This window comes from Pyrgilauda ruficollis, unplaced genomic scaffold, assembly GCF_017590135.1.
Source record: "Pyrgilauda ruficollis isolate IOZ18807 unplaced genomic scaffold, ASM1759013v1 scaffold161, whole genome shotgun sequence".
Taxonomy (NCBI): Eukaryota; Metazoa; Chordata; class Aves; order Passeriformes; family Passeridae; genus Pyrgilauda; species Pyrgilauda ruficollis.
Genome location: NW_024514876.1, coordinates 969256 through 988096, shown reverse-complemented (window position 1 = coordinate 988096; position 18841 = coordinate 969256). Strand labels below are relative to the sequence as shown.

Here is an 18841-nt window from a genome sequence, read left to right as displayed (position 1 = left end):
AGATTTATTAGCATTTATTCCACAGGAACACCAATCACGGTAGAGATTAACTCAGGTAACAGTGATTTGGAGCAGAAGCACAGATGGAGGAAGCAGACAGGACATGCAGAGAGCTCTGAAGAGCCCCTGGAGTGAGCAGTGTTGAGTAAGTTGGACAAGTGTTCACTGCTGCTCGTGGCAGGGGACGTTCAGCCTTGCTCAGTAGAGTCTTGCTTGGTCCAAAGGCCTCACTGGGAGGTTCTGCAGTGGAAGATGCTGGTCTTGCTGATCACTCCTCAACCTTTCTAAAACTCCCTGTTGAAAGATGGAGGAAAGAAAGAATTTTTTTTAAGAATTCAGCATTTTTAACCTTATGTTACTTCCTAAGTATCATCTGTGCAGTTCTCAGTGCATCGGGGTTGTTCCCAGCCTTCTGGAAAGGTCCAGACAGTGTCACACCTGAGTTTGTACAGTGTGTGCAGATTTAGCAATTAACTACCTGGATCTGCTTCTGTTCTCAGCCATGGCAGTGCAAATTACTTTAATTTAGTGTGGCTGCAGCACTACAAACCAAATACAGGTGAACTTAGAATCTGCATTTGTGTGTGTACAGATATTTACAGTAGATTTTTATAAGTTAAAGAGAGATGGCACATAATATGCTTTAATCTTGCCTACCAAGCATTAATATATGTTGGAGTGTTGCAGGGCAGAGGGGATGTTTGATCCGAGGAATAAATTTTCGTGTAGGAGTTTGCAAAGCCTATGTAGGAATTATTTAAAAACTAGAGCTCATCTACACCAAATTTTACCAAATAATCTTCCTCATGACACAAAATGCTCCTGAATTCACTGTCTTGTTTTCAGCATGGGGAGCATCTGTGCAGGGTTCCTACTGTTTGCACTGATGGCTTCAGGCCCTTTGGGTGAGAGCCAGCTCCCATGTCATGACTGACTGTCAGTCTGCAATGGAAACTCTGGGGCAGAGCCTGACTGCACCTGGTCATTATAAGGAGTAAATGGAAACCTCAAAGCAGGACCATTTTCCATCTTTTCATAAAAAATCAGAAGTGGAATTGAATCTTTCTAAAAATTTCATCTTCCTGCTCATTTTCATCACTTTCAGGCTTTTGTCTGAGGTGCTGCCTGGACCTGGGCCCTTACCCCGTCTCATGTGTTTTATGGCTTCAGACACTTCCTCCATGGTTGCTCCTCTCTCCAATGTTTTATTTCCTTCCAGGCAGAGCTTCATGTTTTCAGCACTTCCTGGAACCAGAGCCAGGAAGTCAGATATGGATCAGACCCTTTGGTCATCTCCATCTTTTGCTGCTTCAGTATTTTGCAGCCAATGCCCCTTATATTTTAAATGTTTTGAGTGTTCCTATTATTCTACCCTGCTTTAAACAACCCCTGCTTAATGCCAGTCACATTTCTAACATCTGACTTTCCTAGTTCCCTGCATACTTTGGATTTGGCACCATTTTCCCTTTTCCCCCTCCATCTCCTCTTTTCACCCATCCTCTGACACAACTCTTCATGCCATCCTTCGTGCTGCTCGTGTTGATTTGTCACTATCTAAGAACAAATGTCAGAGTGGCCTTAAAACAAGACTGGGAAAAAATTAGTAAAAATATTTCCAGGAAGGAAGTAGTTATATCCTTTCCTGCTATTCAGAGAGAATTGTGGATTGCAGGATGTATTTTTTAATTCCATTTTTACCTGGGCTTTCACAAGAGTCGCCAGGCTGGGACTGGGAAGATGAAGAGCGGGAGAGGCAGGATTTACCCCCTCCTCCTCCTCCTCCACTGCCACCTCCTCCACCTGAAGTTTTACCACAGCTTCCACCTCCTGTACTTCCTCCACTCCCTCCTCCTCCACTTTCAGAAGAGGAAGTTCTTCCATAGGATCCTCCGGTTTTTCCTCCGCTGCTTCCTCCACCTGAGGACCAACAGCTTCCTCCTCCACTACTTCCTCCATGACCTCCTCCTCCTCCTGAAGATCCACCACCAGCTGCTCCCTGTGAAGTGCTGTAAGGAGGAATGGGTGTGTTATTTCCTTTTTACCTTTCATTTTCCCAAATAATGGCACTTCCTGATGTGCCATCGCTTCCTGATGGCACTTAGGGGAAGAAATGGCAAATTACAATTCTAAACACTTTTATAAAAGTACAGCTTTGCATGCTGCCAGCCAAGATTTAGATTCCATGTTAATTCTTGTACTTGTAGTAAATATGTTGATAATTAATCCCTTGCACCAGTTCCTAATGGAAATATTCCTCTTTCCCTGATGGCATTGATAGAAAGTTAATTAACTGTTGTCTGTACCTAATGCCATGCTGCCCCTCCTGCAGCAGTGCCCGGTACTGCTGGATCTCCTGCTCCAGGCGGGTTTTTATGCCCAGGAGCATCTTGTACTCCTCGTTCTGGCTCTCCATCTCACAGCGGATGCTGGCCAGCTCCTCCTCCAAGGGCCCGATCATGCCCTGGATCTGCTGCAGCTGCATGTTGTAACGGCGTTCCGTGTCTTCCAGGTTGGATTTCTGAGAGTCAATCTGCAAAGGGAAAACAAAATGGGAATTTTTTGTTTCTGGGAATGGGGCAGGATTAGATCATTCCCATGCCCAACATGAGAAAAGTCCCACATGGTGTCAGATGTGCCAAGGATCCTCACTAGCTGTCAGACATCCTGGCATTCCAGCAGCTTCTGAATTCTTTGTTTACCAGGGGATTATTACTGTGCTGGGAAGGGCCCAGCAAAGGAGGAATGATGAGGAGGACTCCATCTTATCAGAAGGCTAATTAATTACTTTATTATACTATATTACATACGTCTAAACTGAATCTGCCAAGCACTCACTCTGCACACAACTGCACAGAACTGCACTCATCTCCTGACTCTCCCTTGACTCTCTCGTGACTGTCCAGACACACTCACACTCTTGGCCCTGATATGCCAAGGGAGCAAAACACCATCACTCTGGGTAAGCAATCTCCATATTGCATTCTCCTTTGGCACAACACAGGCACAGCAATGAGATACACATGGTGTTTTCTTTCTCTGATGTTCAGAGAATGTGAAACCCAGAAATATTCTTGGGAAGAATTGTGCCTTGCTTTTCTCCGTGAAGAGAAATGTGGCGACAGGGGATGAGGAGCAATTGTTACCTACCAGACTGATCTGCGACTGCAGCTCAATTTCCAGGCTCTGAAATTCACGTCTCAGCACAGAGATCTTTTGGTTGCTTGATTCTATTTCCTGGCCACTTGAATGGACTTGTTTACTCACTTCTTCCATCTGAAAAAATTAATGTAGGGAATTGCAGTTTCTGAGTTTTACTTAGAGTGCCAACATGGCAGTTTATCATGGGACCATCTGGAACACAACAATTTGCAGAAGGGCCACTGGTAGAATGGGGCTGTTAAACTTGCTTGTGTGGCTCTGCCAGAGCAATTCAAGCCCACTTGTGATTTATTTCATTTTGACCAAAGGGACTCTACTGTTATTTTGTAAAATCAATGGATGTTGTGTCATTCCTTTATAGGAAATTCTTAACAAGAGCTATCACCATTTACCTTGCTTTCGTACCACTTCTCAACCTCTGCACGGTTTTTCTGAATAATAGCTTCGTATTCTTGCCTCATCTCATTCAGTTTTTTCAGCAGATCCTCTCCTGGAGCAGTGTTTATCTGCACATTCACGTCCCCATTGGACTGGGATTGCAGCAGTTTCATTTCCTGCAGAGAAAACCCAGGCCCAAGGACAATGAACACAAATTGAGCTTTTCAACAACATATATATGTATATATATATATATGTGTGTGTGTGTGTGTGTGTGTGTGTGTGTATGTATATGTATGTATATACATGTGTATATATATGTATATATATATATGTATATATATGTATGTATATATATGTATGTGTATATATTTATGTATATGTATATATATGTGTGTGTATATATATATATAATATATATATTTGGAGGGTTTGTGTTGCAGTTATTCAGCCTTGACTTTCCAGTCATTGCTTGTTGAGAGGGCTGAGCTCAGGGGCAGCCTGGAGCAGCCTGGCCGTGCCCCTTGGTCACTGTTGGATGTCAGCTTCCCCCATCTCCAGTGTGCATTTCAAGGAGCTGGCTCTTACCTCCTCGTGGTTCTTCTTGAGGTCGATGATCTCCTCCTTCAGAGACTCAAACTGCATTTCCAGGTCGGACTTGGTGAGGGTCAGGTTATCCAGCAGGGGCCGCAGGCTGTTCAGGTCGCCCTCCACGTTCTGCCGGAGCCCGCTCTCCATCTCGTACCTGGCCAGGGACAGTGCACAGAGGTCAGCCCTGCTCCTGGCACCTCGGCTCTCCTCCTAACTGACATTATTTATGGAAAATTCACCTATTCCAGAATCACTGTCTGCTTTTGTGTCTGTACTTTGGAGTTTGCGGCATCTCTCAGCCGTCAGAATTAGGAAATCATCAATATTTAACATTTAATGTTAAGTTTAAGCCAATACTTAGTATTTAATTAATAATATTACTTAATAACATAAAGTTATTGCTCTTTATACTAAATAAATACAAAGTTTAATACTAATATCAAACTTTAATATTAAAATGTGTTTCGTGGTCTCCTTCCTTGTCTCTTCTTACTACAATTGTGTGCACATTCCATCTCTCTGGTTAACCTGACTTTCAGTGACAGAAAATACCAATTTTTATTTTCTTATAAATAAAACTTTTTGTGAGCTCTGGCTCTGCAACCATAGGCAGCATTCCCATCAAAGACCACTCTAGGAATACTGAAAAATTTGAAGTTTCACAAATTATTTCAGTTGTGCTGCCATGGAAGCAGGAGGAAGCCAAGTCCCTGTGATATTTGTTTATGGAATGAATCTATGAAACTAAGTTCAGGAAAACAGGAGGAAGGAAGTCAGTGCCTGTAAAAGAGCAACATATATTTACTTTATTCTAAAGTCTTCTGCAGTCATCTTTGTGTTATCCAGGTCCAAAAGTACCTTATGGGTTTCCACAGCTGCAGCCACAATCTAGAAGAGACACAACACGTTAGGAAAACATTTCCTGTGAATCTCTCAGTCTGTCAGTGCTTCAACTTCTCCAGCAAAGAATATCCTACCTGCTTCTGAAGTTCTTCAATTTGTCCATAATAGTGGCTGTAGTCCTTTGGGCCAATAGGACCTTGCTTCTGGTACCACTCCCTGATTAACTGTTCAAGATGAGCATTTTCCTTTTCCAAATTCCTGACTGTCTCCATGTAGGAAGCCAGGCGTTCATTAAGGCTCTGCATGGTCAGCTTCTCATCGTAGGAGAGAATTCCCACATTCCCTCCATGGAAGCCACCACTGCCAAAGCTGCCACCACTGAAACCAGCCCCACCTCCACCAAAGCCCCCAGAGCTTCTCCCAGAGCTGAAGCCCGTTCCCATGCTGCTGTGGCCCATTCCCCCTCCATAACAGGCACCACCCAGGCTCCCTCCACAGCTGCTGCTGCTCATTCCTCCTCCGTAGCTACTGCGCCTGCCATAACCACTTCCTCCGCCACAGCTGCTCTGGGAGCTTCCTCCACCACAACTGCTGCCAGAAAACCTGCCACCACCACTTGTCCTGGAGGTGACTGTCCTCGAGGAGGCCGAGGAATGAGAGCTGCCCCCTCCACCGCTGCTCCCCCGCAGGCAGCTCTTCAGGGGCTGCTTGGAGCCACAGCTCATCGTGGCAGCAGCAAATAAGTCAGGTGAAAAGTCAAAGCTGGTCCTACAGTTGTTCTGGAATCATAGCTCCAAGTTCCAGCCAGCCTCCTCTGCATTTATACCTGAGACAGTGGGTGTCACCGTGGAAGGGAGTACCCGCTTTCCATGTGTGGTTACAAGCCCTAATTTGCCAAAAGGAGATGCTTGGCAGTGGCAGGAAGCTTAACCCTTCCTCTAAGTGTTTGTGACCTTTTGTTTATTAACACAAAACATGTAATTTCTGTTGGGTGGCTCTGAATTAGGGAGATCTCTGTTGAGATCTAGTGCACTGGCTCACAGTCACCCGAAACAAACTCATCCCACTCACCTCGTCCTGGTCACAGCCCTCTCAGCACAGCACCACACTGCCACAGCACAGGACAGCAGTGGATGTTCCCATCTCTCTTCCAATGCTCAGATATTTGTCAAGGAATTCTGGTTGTTTTTTCTATAGCTAACTGAGATTTTCATAGGTTTATCATTATCCTATGCTGCATACTCCTTATTTGCAATCCTTTATTACCTTTGGAAAGCCCAGTGCAGGATGCGTGTTGTGGATACACAGAACCACTCTGATTTATTTGTAATATCTCATAAAAACTCAGTGAATAATGGCGAATATCACATGTCAGCAATTATTTCAATCACACCTCTATAATTGTGTTTTATAAATAACGAATTAATTGTGGAAAATGGTATCACAACAACTGCAGAGCTGCTCTGTGTCAGGCTGAGGGAAGGAAGTGTGGCAAGTTGTTGCAGGGAAAAACCCTTGCTTGGGCCAAGTGGAAGTACAGGGTGGTTGAGAGACCTGGGAAAGCTTTGAGGCTTGGGGCTGGTCCCTCCTGACAGCTGGGAGTGTCATTGGTCATGCTCCTGAAGGGGATTCAGAATTTTATCAGGATGTTTTCCCTATGCAGCACAAATACAATACTTGGATGAGAAAGGTAAAATTCCTGGTTTGGGGATTAAGTCAATAAACTACATCAAAACAGCATTTTTCCTTCAGATTTGGTTTCCATTCACAGACACAGCATGACCAAAAGTAGGAAATATTTGTTGTGTTCCATTTTCTTCTTTTAAGACTGTATCTTTGCCCAGTGCAGTGGATAGTTCAGCTGTACATCTGCCCTGTGAGCTCTCAGAGCACCCTGAGCCTCAGACTGTGACATTTCTCCCCTGGGTACCTCTCCTCCTGCCCAAGAACCTGATCCTTAGCAAATCCCAGTTTGTTATCTGTCTCACCTTGTAGGTGGAACTGGTGTGACACCCAATTTCCGGTATTGATTTGGGATATTACTGTTTTCTCACTCAGCCTTTGTGGTGGTGGTTGTTGCTAATTAGGTTTTGTTTGTTACAGCTTTGTTTGTGGAAACAGCTTTTGGTAGAGGCCCCTCCCAGCACACCCTGGCCCACGCAGAGGACATGCCTCACCTTCCACCTGCTGCTCCACTTCATCTCTGGAACATCTGAGGGAGCAAGGCTTCCCCTGCATTGCAGAAATTTCAATGGTTCACCTCAACACTCACTGGAGTCTGGGGGATAATTTTCTCCAGTGAGAAATCCTTTTCTCCCAAAGGGAATGAAATTATTTTGTATACTTGCAGCTACTTTGGCTCAAGAAGCACCTGGGTCATGTTCCATTTAACTGTTGCTTTGACACCCCTGGTACAGAGACATGGGAACAAATCAGTGTTGCTCTGTATAATTCTGAAGAAAGGGTTTGTTTTGTTTTTCAAATCTGGAAGAATGTTTATTACATCTTCTGTATCAGTCATTTCTTTTATGAATGACTTTAGGTTTTCCTTTAGGAAGACCAACATTCCTGTCTTCCCTTAACAAACGAACATTTTTGGATGGTTTGAATATCGGAGAGGATGCTTGTGTGCATAGCTTCATTTTTAATACATGAAAGGAAGATTTCTTGCCATTTTCCCCCTAGAACTTGTGCAGGCAATGTGCTTCAAGAGTGAAACTTAGCTCCTTAAAACTGATGAAGCCTGACAGATCCATCATGTCTGGAAATCCTGGCCAGGATCAGAGATAGAAGTCACAGAACAAATGGTTCCTGAAAGGAAAGTTTTATTTCAGAGCTGCTGTAAGGTGGAAGCTGGTTTATGAGGTGGTAATTTTCTCTGCAGTTCTGTCTCATTGTATTGTCCTTGCAACACACTGAGCTTCCTGGGTATCTTAGATCATGTTCCAGCAAAATCCAGAGATGCTGCTGAAGTGCAACTGGAGGCCTGGGAAACCTTCACATAAAAGTGATTGCAGTAAACTTCAGGAGCTGGAAGGATCCCCAGCAGTACCTGTGAAATGGGAGAATGAAATGTTACAGAGTCTGGGGCTGGTGCTGCTCACTGCAGCAGAGCCAAAAACTGGGATGGGGGGATGGAGGGTTTGGGGGATGTGGAGGAGGAGGAGGAGGAGTAGGCAGGTGGCTCCACGGTTCTTTGCAATGAGGCCTCTCCCTTTTCCAGTGATGAAACTGTTACGAGCTCTGCCCAAAGTGGAGGATGGACTATTTGAGCTCTGCCCAAAGTGGAGGATGGACTATTTGAGCTCTGCCCAAAGTGGAGGATGGACTATTTGAGCTCTGCCCAAAGTGGAGGATGGACTATTTAAGCCTGAGCGGCTCACCCAGCGCCGGCAGGAATTCTCCCGGGATGGGCAGGAATCCACTCAGCATTTCAAAGGCCGGGTTCCCTTGTGCTCTGCACGGCCCAGATGTGCTTTGGCTGAGGCTGCCGGAGAAATTTTTCCTTTGGGAGCGTGGCAGCAGGAAGGGGCTGTGGATGGGCACGTGCCAGCTCCTCTCAGCCCCCAGGACCACCTTCCCCAGCTCCACACCCTCCCCACACTGTTGTGTTTGGGAGAAACCACTGAGGCTGCTGAGCACATTTGTGGGGTCACAACTGGACTGTTGTCCCCCTTTCTGGTGCTTCACTGGGATCCTTTTCCATCCTTCCTGCTTCTGGTCAGGTCTTGTTGGAAAATTCAATTCTTGTATGTTGCTACATAGAGAAAAACTGTGAAATATTTACCTGGGGAATATGACTCATTGTCATAATTATATGTTATAAAATAACTCCCATTATATGATCATCAAGCAGTTTTATTAGCACCAGATAATCCCATAGGATTTCTCCATAGTAGAAAAGAAAGCCAGACCGTGCAGTGTGACTGCGTTGGAGGGTGAACATCATTCTTGTTTGCATTCTGCTCTTCATTCCAGTGAGCTTCAGCTGCCTGACACTTACCATTAAGCTGTTCTCTTCCCCATTAAAATTTAAATTACTAAGATTTTTTTCTTATCCAATAAAAAGCTAGATGTTTGGAAATGGAAAAATCTGATTTAGATCAGTTGTAATGCATTAGAGCTCAATCATGCTTATTCTTTCAATAGTGGATTAACTGAAAGTTCCAAGCAAAAAGTAATTCCTACCCAACAATTCATAATTGTTCACTCTGTAGTGAGAGTACAATGTGTTTGGAATCTTTTGTCCCTCCCACTAACACAGCTGTGGGTGCCTGGCAGCAGTTCCATCCAGAAATATTTGAGGCTGAAAATGCTCAGTTCCAACAATTTCCCGTGAAAAGTGTGATTTTCTATAAATGTGTTTTTATAATTAGGAGTAACTCTGTCAAAAGATGGTGCCTCATTCTTCTCCAGGCATGGGGCTCCTAACCAGAGTGCTTGGGTTTGTTCCCAAACCCAAAACACACAGCATTGTTTTAGATCTCAGTGATATTCTGTGAAAATCATCTGCAAGTGGTGGCCTTGGCAGTGCTGGGTGAAGGGCTGGACTCGAGGATCTTAGAGGGATTTTCCAACCTAAATAATCCTGTGATTCCCTTCTGCCAAAAACTATTTAGGCTCTATTTAAGCGATGGGTTTTAAAATATCTGTTTTGAAGTGAGAAAGTCCCCACCTCTCCTGAGCTATTCTGCAAGACAGGGTGTAATCTTGGTGTCCACCCACACCCCAAGGTGTGTGGCCACAGGAATATCCCTGGAATCTGTCCTGTTGTGTCCACTGGTGCTAATGCAGCATGTCCACCCACTGGTCAGTCAAAGCTGGACTTGGCGTGGACAGGTGACCTGGGGAAGGACAGTGGGAGAGTCCAGGCAGCAAACATCCCTCCTTTAGGAAAAGCATAATTCCTGCCTCCATTCTGCCCGATTTGTTACTCATTCACTGTTGCAGAGCCGAGCAGTGATGAAACATTAAAGAGCACCTTCAAAAGCTCCACCACCCAACAGAGCGATGGTGGTTGTGATAGGAGCAGTAATTAGGTGAGTCAGAGCTGGAAGAGACTTTCAGAACACAAACCCTTTGGTTTGGAGCTGCTTCACTGTGGGTCCCAAACAGCCCCTGGCCCGGCTGTCTCTCTGGGGTCTCAGCTGCAAGACCCTCATTAGCAAAGGGTCATTACAGCACATTTACAACCCCTGAGGAGACGCTGGCTTTCACTGTGCTCCCACCTAACGACACAATGCAAAATACTCGGGTGCCGTTTGGAAAACAAACAGGTATTGGCAAAGCGGTGAGCGAGTTTCAGTCTGGTGCCCATCCCACACACCCCCACACGGGAGAACACCTGGGACCTGCGGGAGGCAGGGGGACACCTGCACCATCCCTGAAGCCACAGGCAAAACCTGGTCACAGCAACCTCACTGAGAGTGTGAGCATTAAATTGCGGGGAACTGGAGCGGGATGCCGGGGCTGGTAGCGCGTTCCGTGTCCGGGGCACTGCGGTGTCCCCAGCGCATCCCGCAGGCACCGCTTCACCCGGCTGGGAAGGGACGAGCCGAGACTCCGGCAGCTCTGTGGGAGCCGAGTGCCCTCTAGAGAGCACCTGCAGCCCAGGGCCGGGATCGTTCACCCTGCATCTCCAAAAATTCTCCAAATATCCCGTGTGCTGACACGCAGAATGTGTCGGGATCCCTCGGCATGGTGGGCGAGGAGCGCTGCCCACCCCACTGCAGGGCAGGGGGGCTGGACAGGGCTGAAATTGCTGCAGATCGTGGATCAATGCGTTTTTATATCATTTTAATCACATATTATTTTACTTCTGTTGGATAGGCTAACAGCAATTACTTCCACTTAGCCACAGTCAGAATTAGTTCTCCATTAACTCAGCGTCTCTGGGCCCCTTAGGAAAATGTAAGCTCGGTTTTAAGCAGAGTTTCAGACCTTGTTTTCACACCTGGGGCAGAGCAGGGACTGGACAGGCTGGGGACAGGACAGGGCTCGGGACCAGGACACTGTTTCCTTGGGATCTGCCAGCTGGGAACAGCTGACACCTGATGGGGAGAGCTGGGAAGTGCCAGGATTCCCCAGGCACTTTCTCCATTTCCTTGTTTTTCAGCACAAGAAGCATTTGCAGGCAGTCAGGATTACTAATTATTTCAGCTGCTATTAAATTTTTATGTGACTTTAAATACAGAAATACAGTGTTATTGGCAAACCTCGGCTTCAGGCTCGGCCCAGACTGGACAGTTTTTGGATTGACCAGTTTTGCCCTGTATTCTCAGGCAATCTCAATGTCTCTGTCCTCTGGAGAAAAATAAAATAAAATAAAATAAAACAAATCCAACCCAGTATAGGTATTTTAAATGTCTCTTTCCTCTGGGAAAAACAACCAAACCCAACCCAGCGTAAATATTTCCACAGGTTCTTCATTCTGTGCTACAAGAGGGGCAGTGCCGATGGAGCAGAAGGTGAAAAGTCAGATGCCAAATTCCCAGGATTTTAGTTTAGATGAGCATCTGCCTCTCGCTCACGGAGGATCTGATTCACGCTGTTCTGCTGGGAGGAGCGAGCAGCAGCTCCGGGGCGTTGTTCAAGGTTTTGGGCAGGGAGAAATTCGAGTGTGGGAAGAGCAGGGGGAGACCTGGCCCGGCCCCACCAAGGCAGCGCTGCCGGCAGGATCCCCGTCCGCTTCCTCCGCTGTCGGGATGAGCATCTCTGGTCGCGCCCGTCCCCGCCGCCAGGGATCACCCTTGTCCCTTCTCCGCTTCCTCACAGCCAAAATTCCGCCCTCCCTCTGCCGCTTCTCTGCTCCAGGTTTATTGCACTGCAGGAACAGGTCGGAGCAGACGCAGAAATGCTCTTTTGCACGCGTGTGCCACAGTCAGGAGCGGCACTTGGAGAAATGAATTTGCCTCTATGTTTCGAATGGTTTTTAATTTCTCAGCAAAGGAATCCAAAATATTCCATACGTGTTTAGGTGTGAGGAATCTTTGTACCGTGTCACATGAGGTACAAAACCGGCTTCCAGGCCATCAGCTCTTTCCGTCCTGTGGGTGTCTCTGCACAGCTGTGGATGCCCAGTTGTCTGAAGAGCAGAGGAGCTGAGGACATCTGCCACCTCAGCACCTGCTGCCCTGCTGACACTGTCCTCGCAGGGTCCCTCCCCGGCAGTGGCTGGACACTGAGGTGGGGCTGCTCTGCCGAGGGGCAGCCCCCTGCTCGGACGTGCTCACACGAGTCCGGGAGACAGGCAGGGCCAGGAGACCCTGCTGGGATGTGTGTGACAGACATCATGCTCCCCAGTCTCGGGTTTCCTGCTCTTGGGATGACCCCGAGAGTTCTTTTTTTCCCAGCCCGATGGTCGAAGAATGACTCGGGATTCTTCAGCTCCTGTTCACAAGGTTGTTTATTTTCTATTATCTAAAATATTTTTTCTCAGACCTTCAGAGGTCTGATCTGTAGGTCTGTCAAGGGCACACTGCCTGCCCCTGGGCTGGTGCTGTCTTTTTATACTAAAAACTATGTGTACTTTATTTACAGTTATTTTCCAGTACCTATTGCCTATGTTAGACTGTCTACTTCTACTCTAAACCAATCTAAAAATGCCACCATCACCAAGAAGATGGAGGTTAGGAAGAAGAAAGAAGAAGGACAGGGAACGCCCAGATTCCTCCATCTTGTGACTCCAAACCCCATTCTAAAAATCCCAAAATTCTACTTTTCACCCTGTGACAACTACTTAAACTTTTGTGACTTGTAATTCTTCATACAAAGTTGGTGATTTGCTCCATGGGTTAAGATGGAAATCCCAAGTGTCTTTGGCTTCCTGCCAGGGTCTCAGAGCCCCTGCCAGGATCTTGAGCCATTCAGGGCACCCAGAGGGGTGTCTTGGGTTCTGACACACCAGCACATCTCCCAGTTTAACACCTGACACATCTGGAGAGCAGCTGGAGATGTGCACCAGAGGTGGCTGCTCAAGTGGTACCTGTGTGTGGATACACACCTGCCTGAGCCTTGGAAATTTCTGCCGCTGTTCTTTCACGGATGAGCTCCAGCTCTGCTGGCCTGTCTGACTCCTCCTGTGCCACACAGGAATGGGCAACATCTGCCTCAGGCTGTGACAGCAGGGAGGAGCTGAACAAGACCTGCCAGGTCAGCAAGGCCACTCTCTCCTGCTGGCAAGGCAACTTTGTTCCCAGTGCAGGATGGTCCTGACCAGTTTAGGTGCCCCTTGCTCATGATCAGCAGCTGGTGCTCGAAAGAAACTCAGTTTCAGACACAGGTTCTTGATTGCATTAGGCAGAAGCAAAGTTTTATTAGAGGACATCTGCCACCTCAGCACCTGCTGCCCTGCTGACACTGTCCTCGCAGGGTCCCTCCCCGGCAGTGGCTGGACACTGAGGTGGGGCTGCTCTGCCGAGGGGCAGCCCCCTGCTCGGACGTGCTCACACGAGTCCGGGAGACAGGCAGGGCCAGGAGACCCTGCTGGGATGTGTGTGACAGACATCATGCTCCCCAGTCTCGGGTTTCCTGCTCTTGGGATGACCCCGAGAGTTCTTTTTTTCCCAGCCCGATGGTCGAAGAATGACTCGGGATTCTTCAGCTCCTGTTCACAAGGTTGTTTATTTTCTATTATCTAAAATATTTTTTCTCAGACCTTCAGAGGTCTGATCTGTAGGTCTGTCAAGGGCACACTGCCTGCCCCTGGGCTGGTGCTGTCTTTTTATACTAAAAACTATGTGTACTTTATTTACAGTTATTTTCCAGTACCTATTGCCTATGTTAGACTGTCTACTTCTACTCTAAACCAATCTAAAAATGCCACCATCACCAAGAAGATGGAGGTTAGGAAGAAGAAAGAAGAAGGACAGGGAACGCCCAGATTCCTCCATCTTGTGACTCCAAACCCCATTCTAAAAATCCCAAAATTCTACTTTTCACCCTGTGACAACTACTTAAACTTTTGTGACTTGTAAAGTTGGTGATTTGCTCCATGGGTTAAGATGGAAATCCCAAGTGTCTTTGGCTTCCTGCCAGGGTCTCAGAGCCCCTGCCAGGATCTTGAGCCATTCAGGGCACCCAGAGGGGTGTCTTGGGTTCTGACACACCAGCACATCTCCCAGTTTAACACCTGACACATCTGGAGAGCAGCTGGAGATGTGCACCAGAGGTGGCTGCTCAGGTGGTACCTGTGTGTGGATACACACCTGCCTGAGCCTTGGAAATTTCTGCCGCTGTTCTTTCACGGATGAGCTCCAGCTCTGCTGGCCTGTCTGACTCCTCCTGTGCAGGTATGGCTCGTCCTAATGACCCCTCCACCAGTTCCAATTCCTCCTCCATGACTAGTGGGATAAATTTGGTGAGAGAAATAGGGAATTTTAGAACTTTACGTGACACTGCTGACTGACTACATGACACAAAATCTCAAACTATGGTCTTTATAAGTGTTACAGTATTTTACATTAAATTTTCCTTCACTTTCAGAGTTGCTTTACATTTGTGCTCCCTCTTGGCATGGACAGTTCTCACCCATCTCACTATAAAAAAGGGACTGTCACAAATGCTGATATAATGCCAGGAGTGACATTGTTGTCACCAGCAGCTAACAGATTTGGTGTTCTACTTTCAGATCCCGAGGACTGGCATTTAGTTTGGATTGGAATGTTCATCACAAGGAAATTGTTCATGAGGCAACTTTTTAATCTCAGAGAAAGCCTCAAGAAGGACTGAAGATCAGGTGGGATACCCAATCTGTAATGCAGATCCCTGACATTTTCATTTATTCTCTAGTGGATCTGGAGAGGTACTTACATGAGGTCCTGCTGTCCTCCTTCCAACAAGCACCGGTAGGTCTGGATCTCCTGCTCCAGGCGGCACTTGACGTCCAGTAAGGTCTTGTACTCTTGGTTCTGGCACTCTATTTCTGCTCTTATTTCAGCCAACTGCTGCTCCACACACGTGATCTGGTTCTGTAGCTCACTGAGGAGACTGTTGTACTGGCACTCCGTTTCAGCCAGAGATGATTCCAAGTTATTTCTCTGATAAGATAAGGAAAAAAACAACAGTCGTTTTAGTGTCACCCTCCAGTCCAAAAATGAACTACCATTCACCACCATTGTGCTAGTTGGTGGGTCTGGCTGTTCATGCTAAGAAACCCAGCAGTGACCAGTTGGAGCTGTGAGTCAGCTCGTCACCCACCTGGCTGAGCTGAGCTTGGAGATCGATTTCCAGGGCTTGCAATTGGCGTCTCAGTTCAGTCACCTGGTTGTTGCACGTCTCCACCTCCTGACCGCTCGTAATAACCTCCCGATTCACCTCCTCAATCTGAAATCACCAATCCAGGATAAAGAGCTTTAGGGATATCTGGGTATCCAGGGAAAGCTTTTACAGGAGCAGAACATGGTGAGTGTTCAGCAAAAGGAAACAGGGAGCAGGGCAGGTTCTCTGTGCACAGGGTGTTCCCTACCAGCTCCACTGCTTGTTCTTTTTACAAATCCCCTTAACCTCGTGGCTATTAAATCTCTTTAATCCAAATGTGGAATATCTCTGTTCCAACAACACACCACAAGCCTTGTGGCAAATGCTGCTGTTCCAGATGGGACATAACAAACTGGTCAGACAGGCCTGTGGCTCCTGTGGAACACAGGGTATTATGAGTACTGCTCTTGGGCTTCACTGGGAAGGAAGAACTGCTTATTGTCTCCATGCCTGGTCTCTGAAAGGCTCCTGGGCCTGGGGCTGTGTGTGTCAGTCTGATTTGCAGCACAAAGGTTGCTTACCTTGCACTCGTACCAATCCTCGACTTCCTTGCGGTTGCGCGCTATCAGTGTTTCATACTGGCATCTCAAATCCTCCAAGATTTGCCTGAGATCTGGTCCCGGGCAGGCATTGACCTCCACACTCACATCTCCAGTTGATTGTTTCCTCAGGCAACTCATCTCCTGGAAATAAATCCCAGATCAGATCATACTGGTTTTTGGAAGGCAGCACAGAAGAGCAAAGCTCAGTGGCCAAGAACTGCCCTCCCTGTGAGACCTTCCTCCCTGCTGTGGCTGTGAAAGGCACAGGAGGATGGTGCAAGTGTTTGCCCAAGGAATCTGTTGGCTAATTTGTTTCTTCATCCACTGGAATCAGCAGCAGCTTTCCCCTCTCTGGAGCTCCCAGTGTGAGCACAGCCCCAGGAGCATCGCTGCTCCTGCCAGAGCTCCCTTCCCTTCTGAGGCTGAGTAGTCTGAGCCCCAGAAAGTTTGGTGAGAAAGCTGTGGCCTGCAAGTGGACAATTTAAACTCCAAGCACAGTGGCAATGCTTTCTACCAGGACCATTGTGGTGTTGCATTTTAGTTAAATGGTATGCTCTGTCTCACCCCTCGAAAATGTACGGTTTATTCCAAGCTGTGTTGCTGCCCTGGATTCTCATGTATCTGTAACCCCATTGGCCCAAATCTTATTCTGCTCCCACTTTGAATCTCCCTCTTAAGCTGTGTGAGGTGGACCAGACTCTCTTGGCCCTTCTCCCCCTAGGCTCTCCCTCTCTCCCCCTCCCTTCCCCCTTCTCCCTCAGTAACCATGCTGCTCCCGGGGGTGGGACCCCCAATAAACCCTCATCTAATCAGCACCCTCAGAAGCCGTGTGGAATCTCCTTGCCTGCCTGCTGCCACCAGCGAACACACAGCTTGGGGAGCCCCCTCAAACCAACTGCAACAATCCACGATGCTCGCAGGGGAGAGGGCAGGACCTACCTCCTCATGGTTCTTCTTCAGGCAGCAGAGCTCCTCCCGCAGCGACTCCAGCTGTGCCTCCAGGTCAGACCTGCACAGCGTCAGCTGGTCCAGCACCTGGCGCAGCCCGTTGATGTCGGCCTCCACGCTCTGGCGCAGCGCCAGCTCCGTCTCGTACCTGGGTTGTGTCAGAAAGCACATTTCAGGATGGGGACGTGCCACATGGGTTCTGTTTGCGCCACGATCTCCTTGCCCAGCTCCATGCTTTGACCTGCATTTTGTTGGATTTCTGCATGCCTTGGATTTCCGCACCACTTCATGTCATTACATGAAAGCTTTTCTTTCTCAGGTTTTTTTTCCCTGCTCCTGCTCACTGTATATTCGGTATCACTTACTCAGCTGCATTTCTGCTTTGTTGATCTCATCTGTGCTGGTCTGGGGTGAAAATGGGCCACTCCCTGAGCTGCCTGTCCCCAGCCTCACCACAAACGCCGTTGCTAAATGTTTTACCCAAGAACACTAATTAAGGGAGGGCTGGTGACCAGGAGCAAAATGCCTTTCATCATCCTGCCCTACCAAAGTGGTGTGGAGAGACGTGTCTGGAGCCTCTGTAATTAGTGCTCTGAGCCTCCCAGGGAGGTGGAAAGGAGCAGGGGGGAGGCAGCAGGTTCTTAGAGGGGCACTCACTTCACACGGAAGTCATCAGCAGCCATCCTGCTGTTATCAATGTCCAGGATGATCTTGTTGTTATCAATGGTTGCGCAGACAATCTGGAAAACAGCAAACCATGAGAGATGTCTCCTCTCTCCTGTTTTACTCCATAGGTTTTTCTGCCTTGCAATTAGGTAGGAACTCTTCACATTTCCCTTTTTCTGTTACCTTCTTACCTAAGTAACCTTGTCCCTTGAGCAGAGAAGTTGAAGGACGTGGCTTTGCCTCCTTTACTCACAGAAGAAAGGAGATCAACCACATAGAACTGGGAATTAAAGAGCTGTGGGATGGGACTTCCCAGTTTCAAGATCTGAAGGCAAGTTCCAAAGAGGCTTCAAAAAATAAACCGGAAGAACCTTCCTTAAGATAGTAAATCTCAACTGACATTCAAGCTGGCATGTTCTGGGCTTCAGATTTAAGGACCTTCAGGGAACATGGAGGGAAGGTGTCTTTAAGCCTTAGGATCAGCCGTAACTTTCATTGTGGACTTACTAATATTAGGCTGTTTGTGTCACTGTGACAATCAGTTTCAATTCTCAGCTTTCTCACCTAGAGATTTATAATGTTTCATTTGATAAAGCATCCAAACTGTATGTTTTTGATTGTCCCATAATTTGCTTTGCTCTTCCTGTGGGGCTGACACCACTACATTTCCTCAGAGTACATTGGTAATATTACATTGATAATATTACATTTACAATTGTATAGTCAAATACAATGTACCAAAGCATCCTTTTCCTCTTTCAGAGCATTTTCCCACCCATACCACCTTACAGCACGCACACTCAGCAATATCTTTGAGGAATTTGCTAAAATTTCTGTTTGCAAAGACATTCACAAGCACCAGAGCTCCCTCCATCAACTGCAGTAAGTTCTAAACACAAACTCAGGAATAAGCTTTCAAAAGGGGAGGAACAAGCCGAGGGGGGATTACCTGGTTCTGAAGATCTTCAATCTCTTTGTAGTAGCAGCTGTAGTCGCGGGGCTCGCAGGACAGGCCCTGTGTTGCGTACCACTCTCTGATCCTGCACTCCAGCTCAGCATTCTCCTTCTCCAAGCACTTCACCTTGTCCAGGTAGGAAGCCAGGCGGTCATTGAGGTTTTGCATGGTGACCTTCTCATCGCAGGACGAAAGCAAGCAGTCGCCACCAAGACCCCCAACAACCACCCCACCTCCGATGCCAAACCCGAGGCCATTGCCATAGCAGTTGCCACCTCCATAGCTCCCACCAGCCAAGCTACCAACGCTCAGTCCCCCTCCATAATTCACTCCACCGCAGTAACTCCTTCCAGAAAAACCTCTGCCACTGCCTATGCCAAAGGAAGAAATCCGTGCTCCACCACCACCACCAATGATGCAGCTGCCACCGCTGCTCCTGCCTTTGCTAGACACAGTAATAGTCTCCTTAATGTTGCAACTCATGGCGACAGCGGTTGGAAAT

At 47.4% G+C, this 18841-nt stretch overlaps 2 protein-coding genes across 2 annotated transcripts; both read right to left on the bottom strand.

Annotated features, from left to right (window-relative positions):
- Positions 1 to 268: 268 nt before the first annotated feature.
- On the bottom strand, positions 269 to 5696 carry LOC121351044 (keratin, type I cytoskeletal 9-like). Its single transcript, XM_041462882.1, has 9 exons — positions 5106 to 5696; positions 4934 to 5016; positions 4126 to 4282; positions 3552 to 3713; positions 3148 to 3273; positions 2304 to 2530; positions 1699 to 2006; positions 1144 to 1245; positions 269 to 294 (listed from the first exon to the last, which is right to left on the bottom strand). Exons 1-9 carry the CDS (start codon positions 5694 to 5696, stop codon positions 269 to 271), a joined length of 1782 nt encoding a protein of 593 aa, XP_041318816.1.
- Positions 5697 to 14777: 9081 nt separating this feature from the next.
- On the bottom strand, positions 14778 to 18822 carry LOC121351053 (keratin, type I cytoskeletal 10-like). The gene is made up of 6 exons (XM_041462904.1): positions 18334 to 18822; positions 17376 to 17458; positions 16710 to 16866; positions 15750 to 15911; positions 15169 to 15294; positions 14778 to 15008 (listed from the first exon to the last, which is right to left on the bottom strand). The coding sequence occupies exons 1-6, from the start codon at positions 18820 to 18822 to the stop codon at positions 14778 to 14780; spliced, it is 1248 nt and encodes a 415-aa protein (XP_041318838.1).
- Between the last annotated feature and the right edge of the window lie 19 nt (positions 18823 to 18841).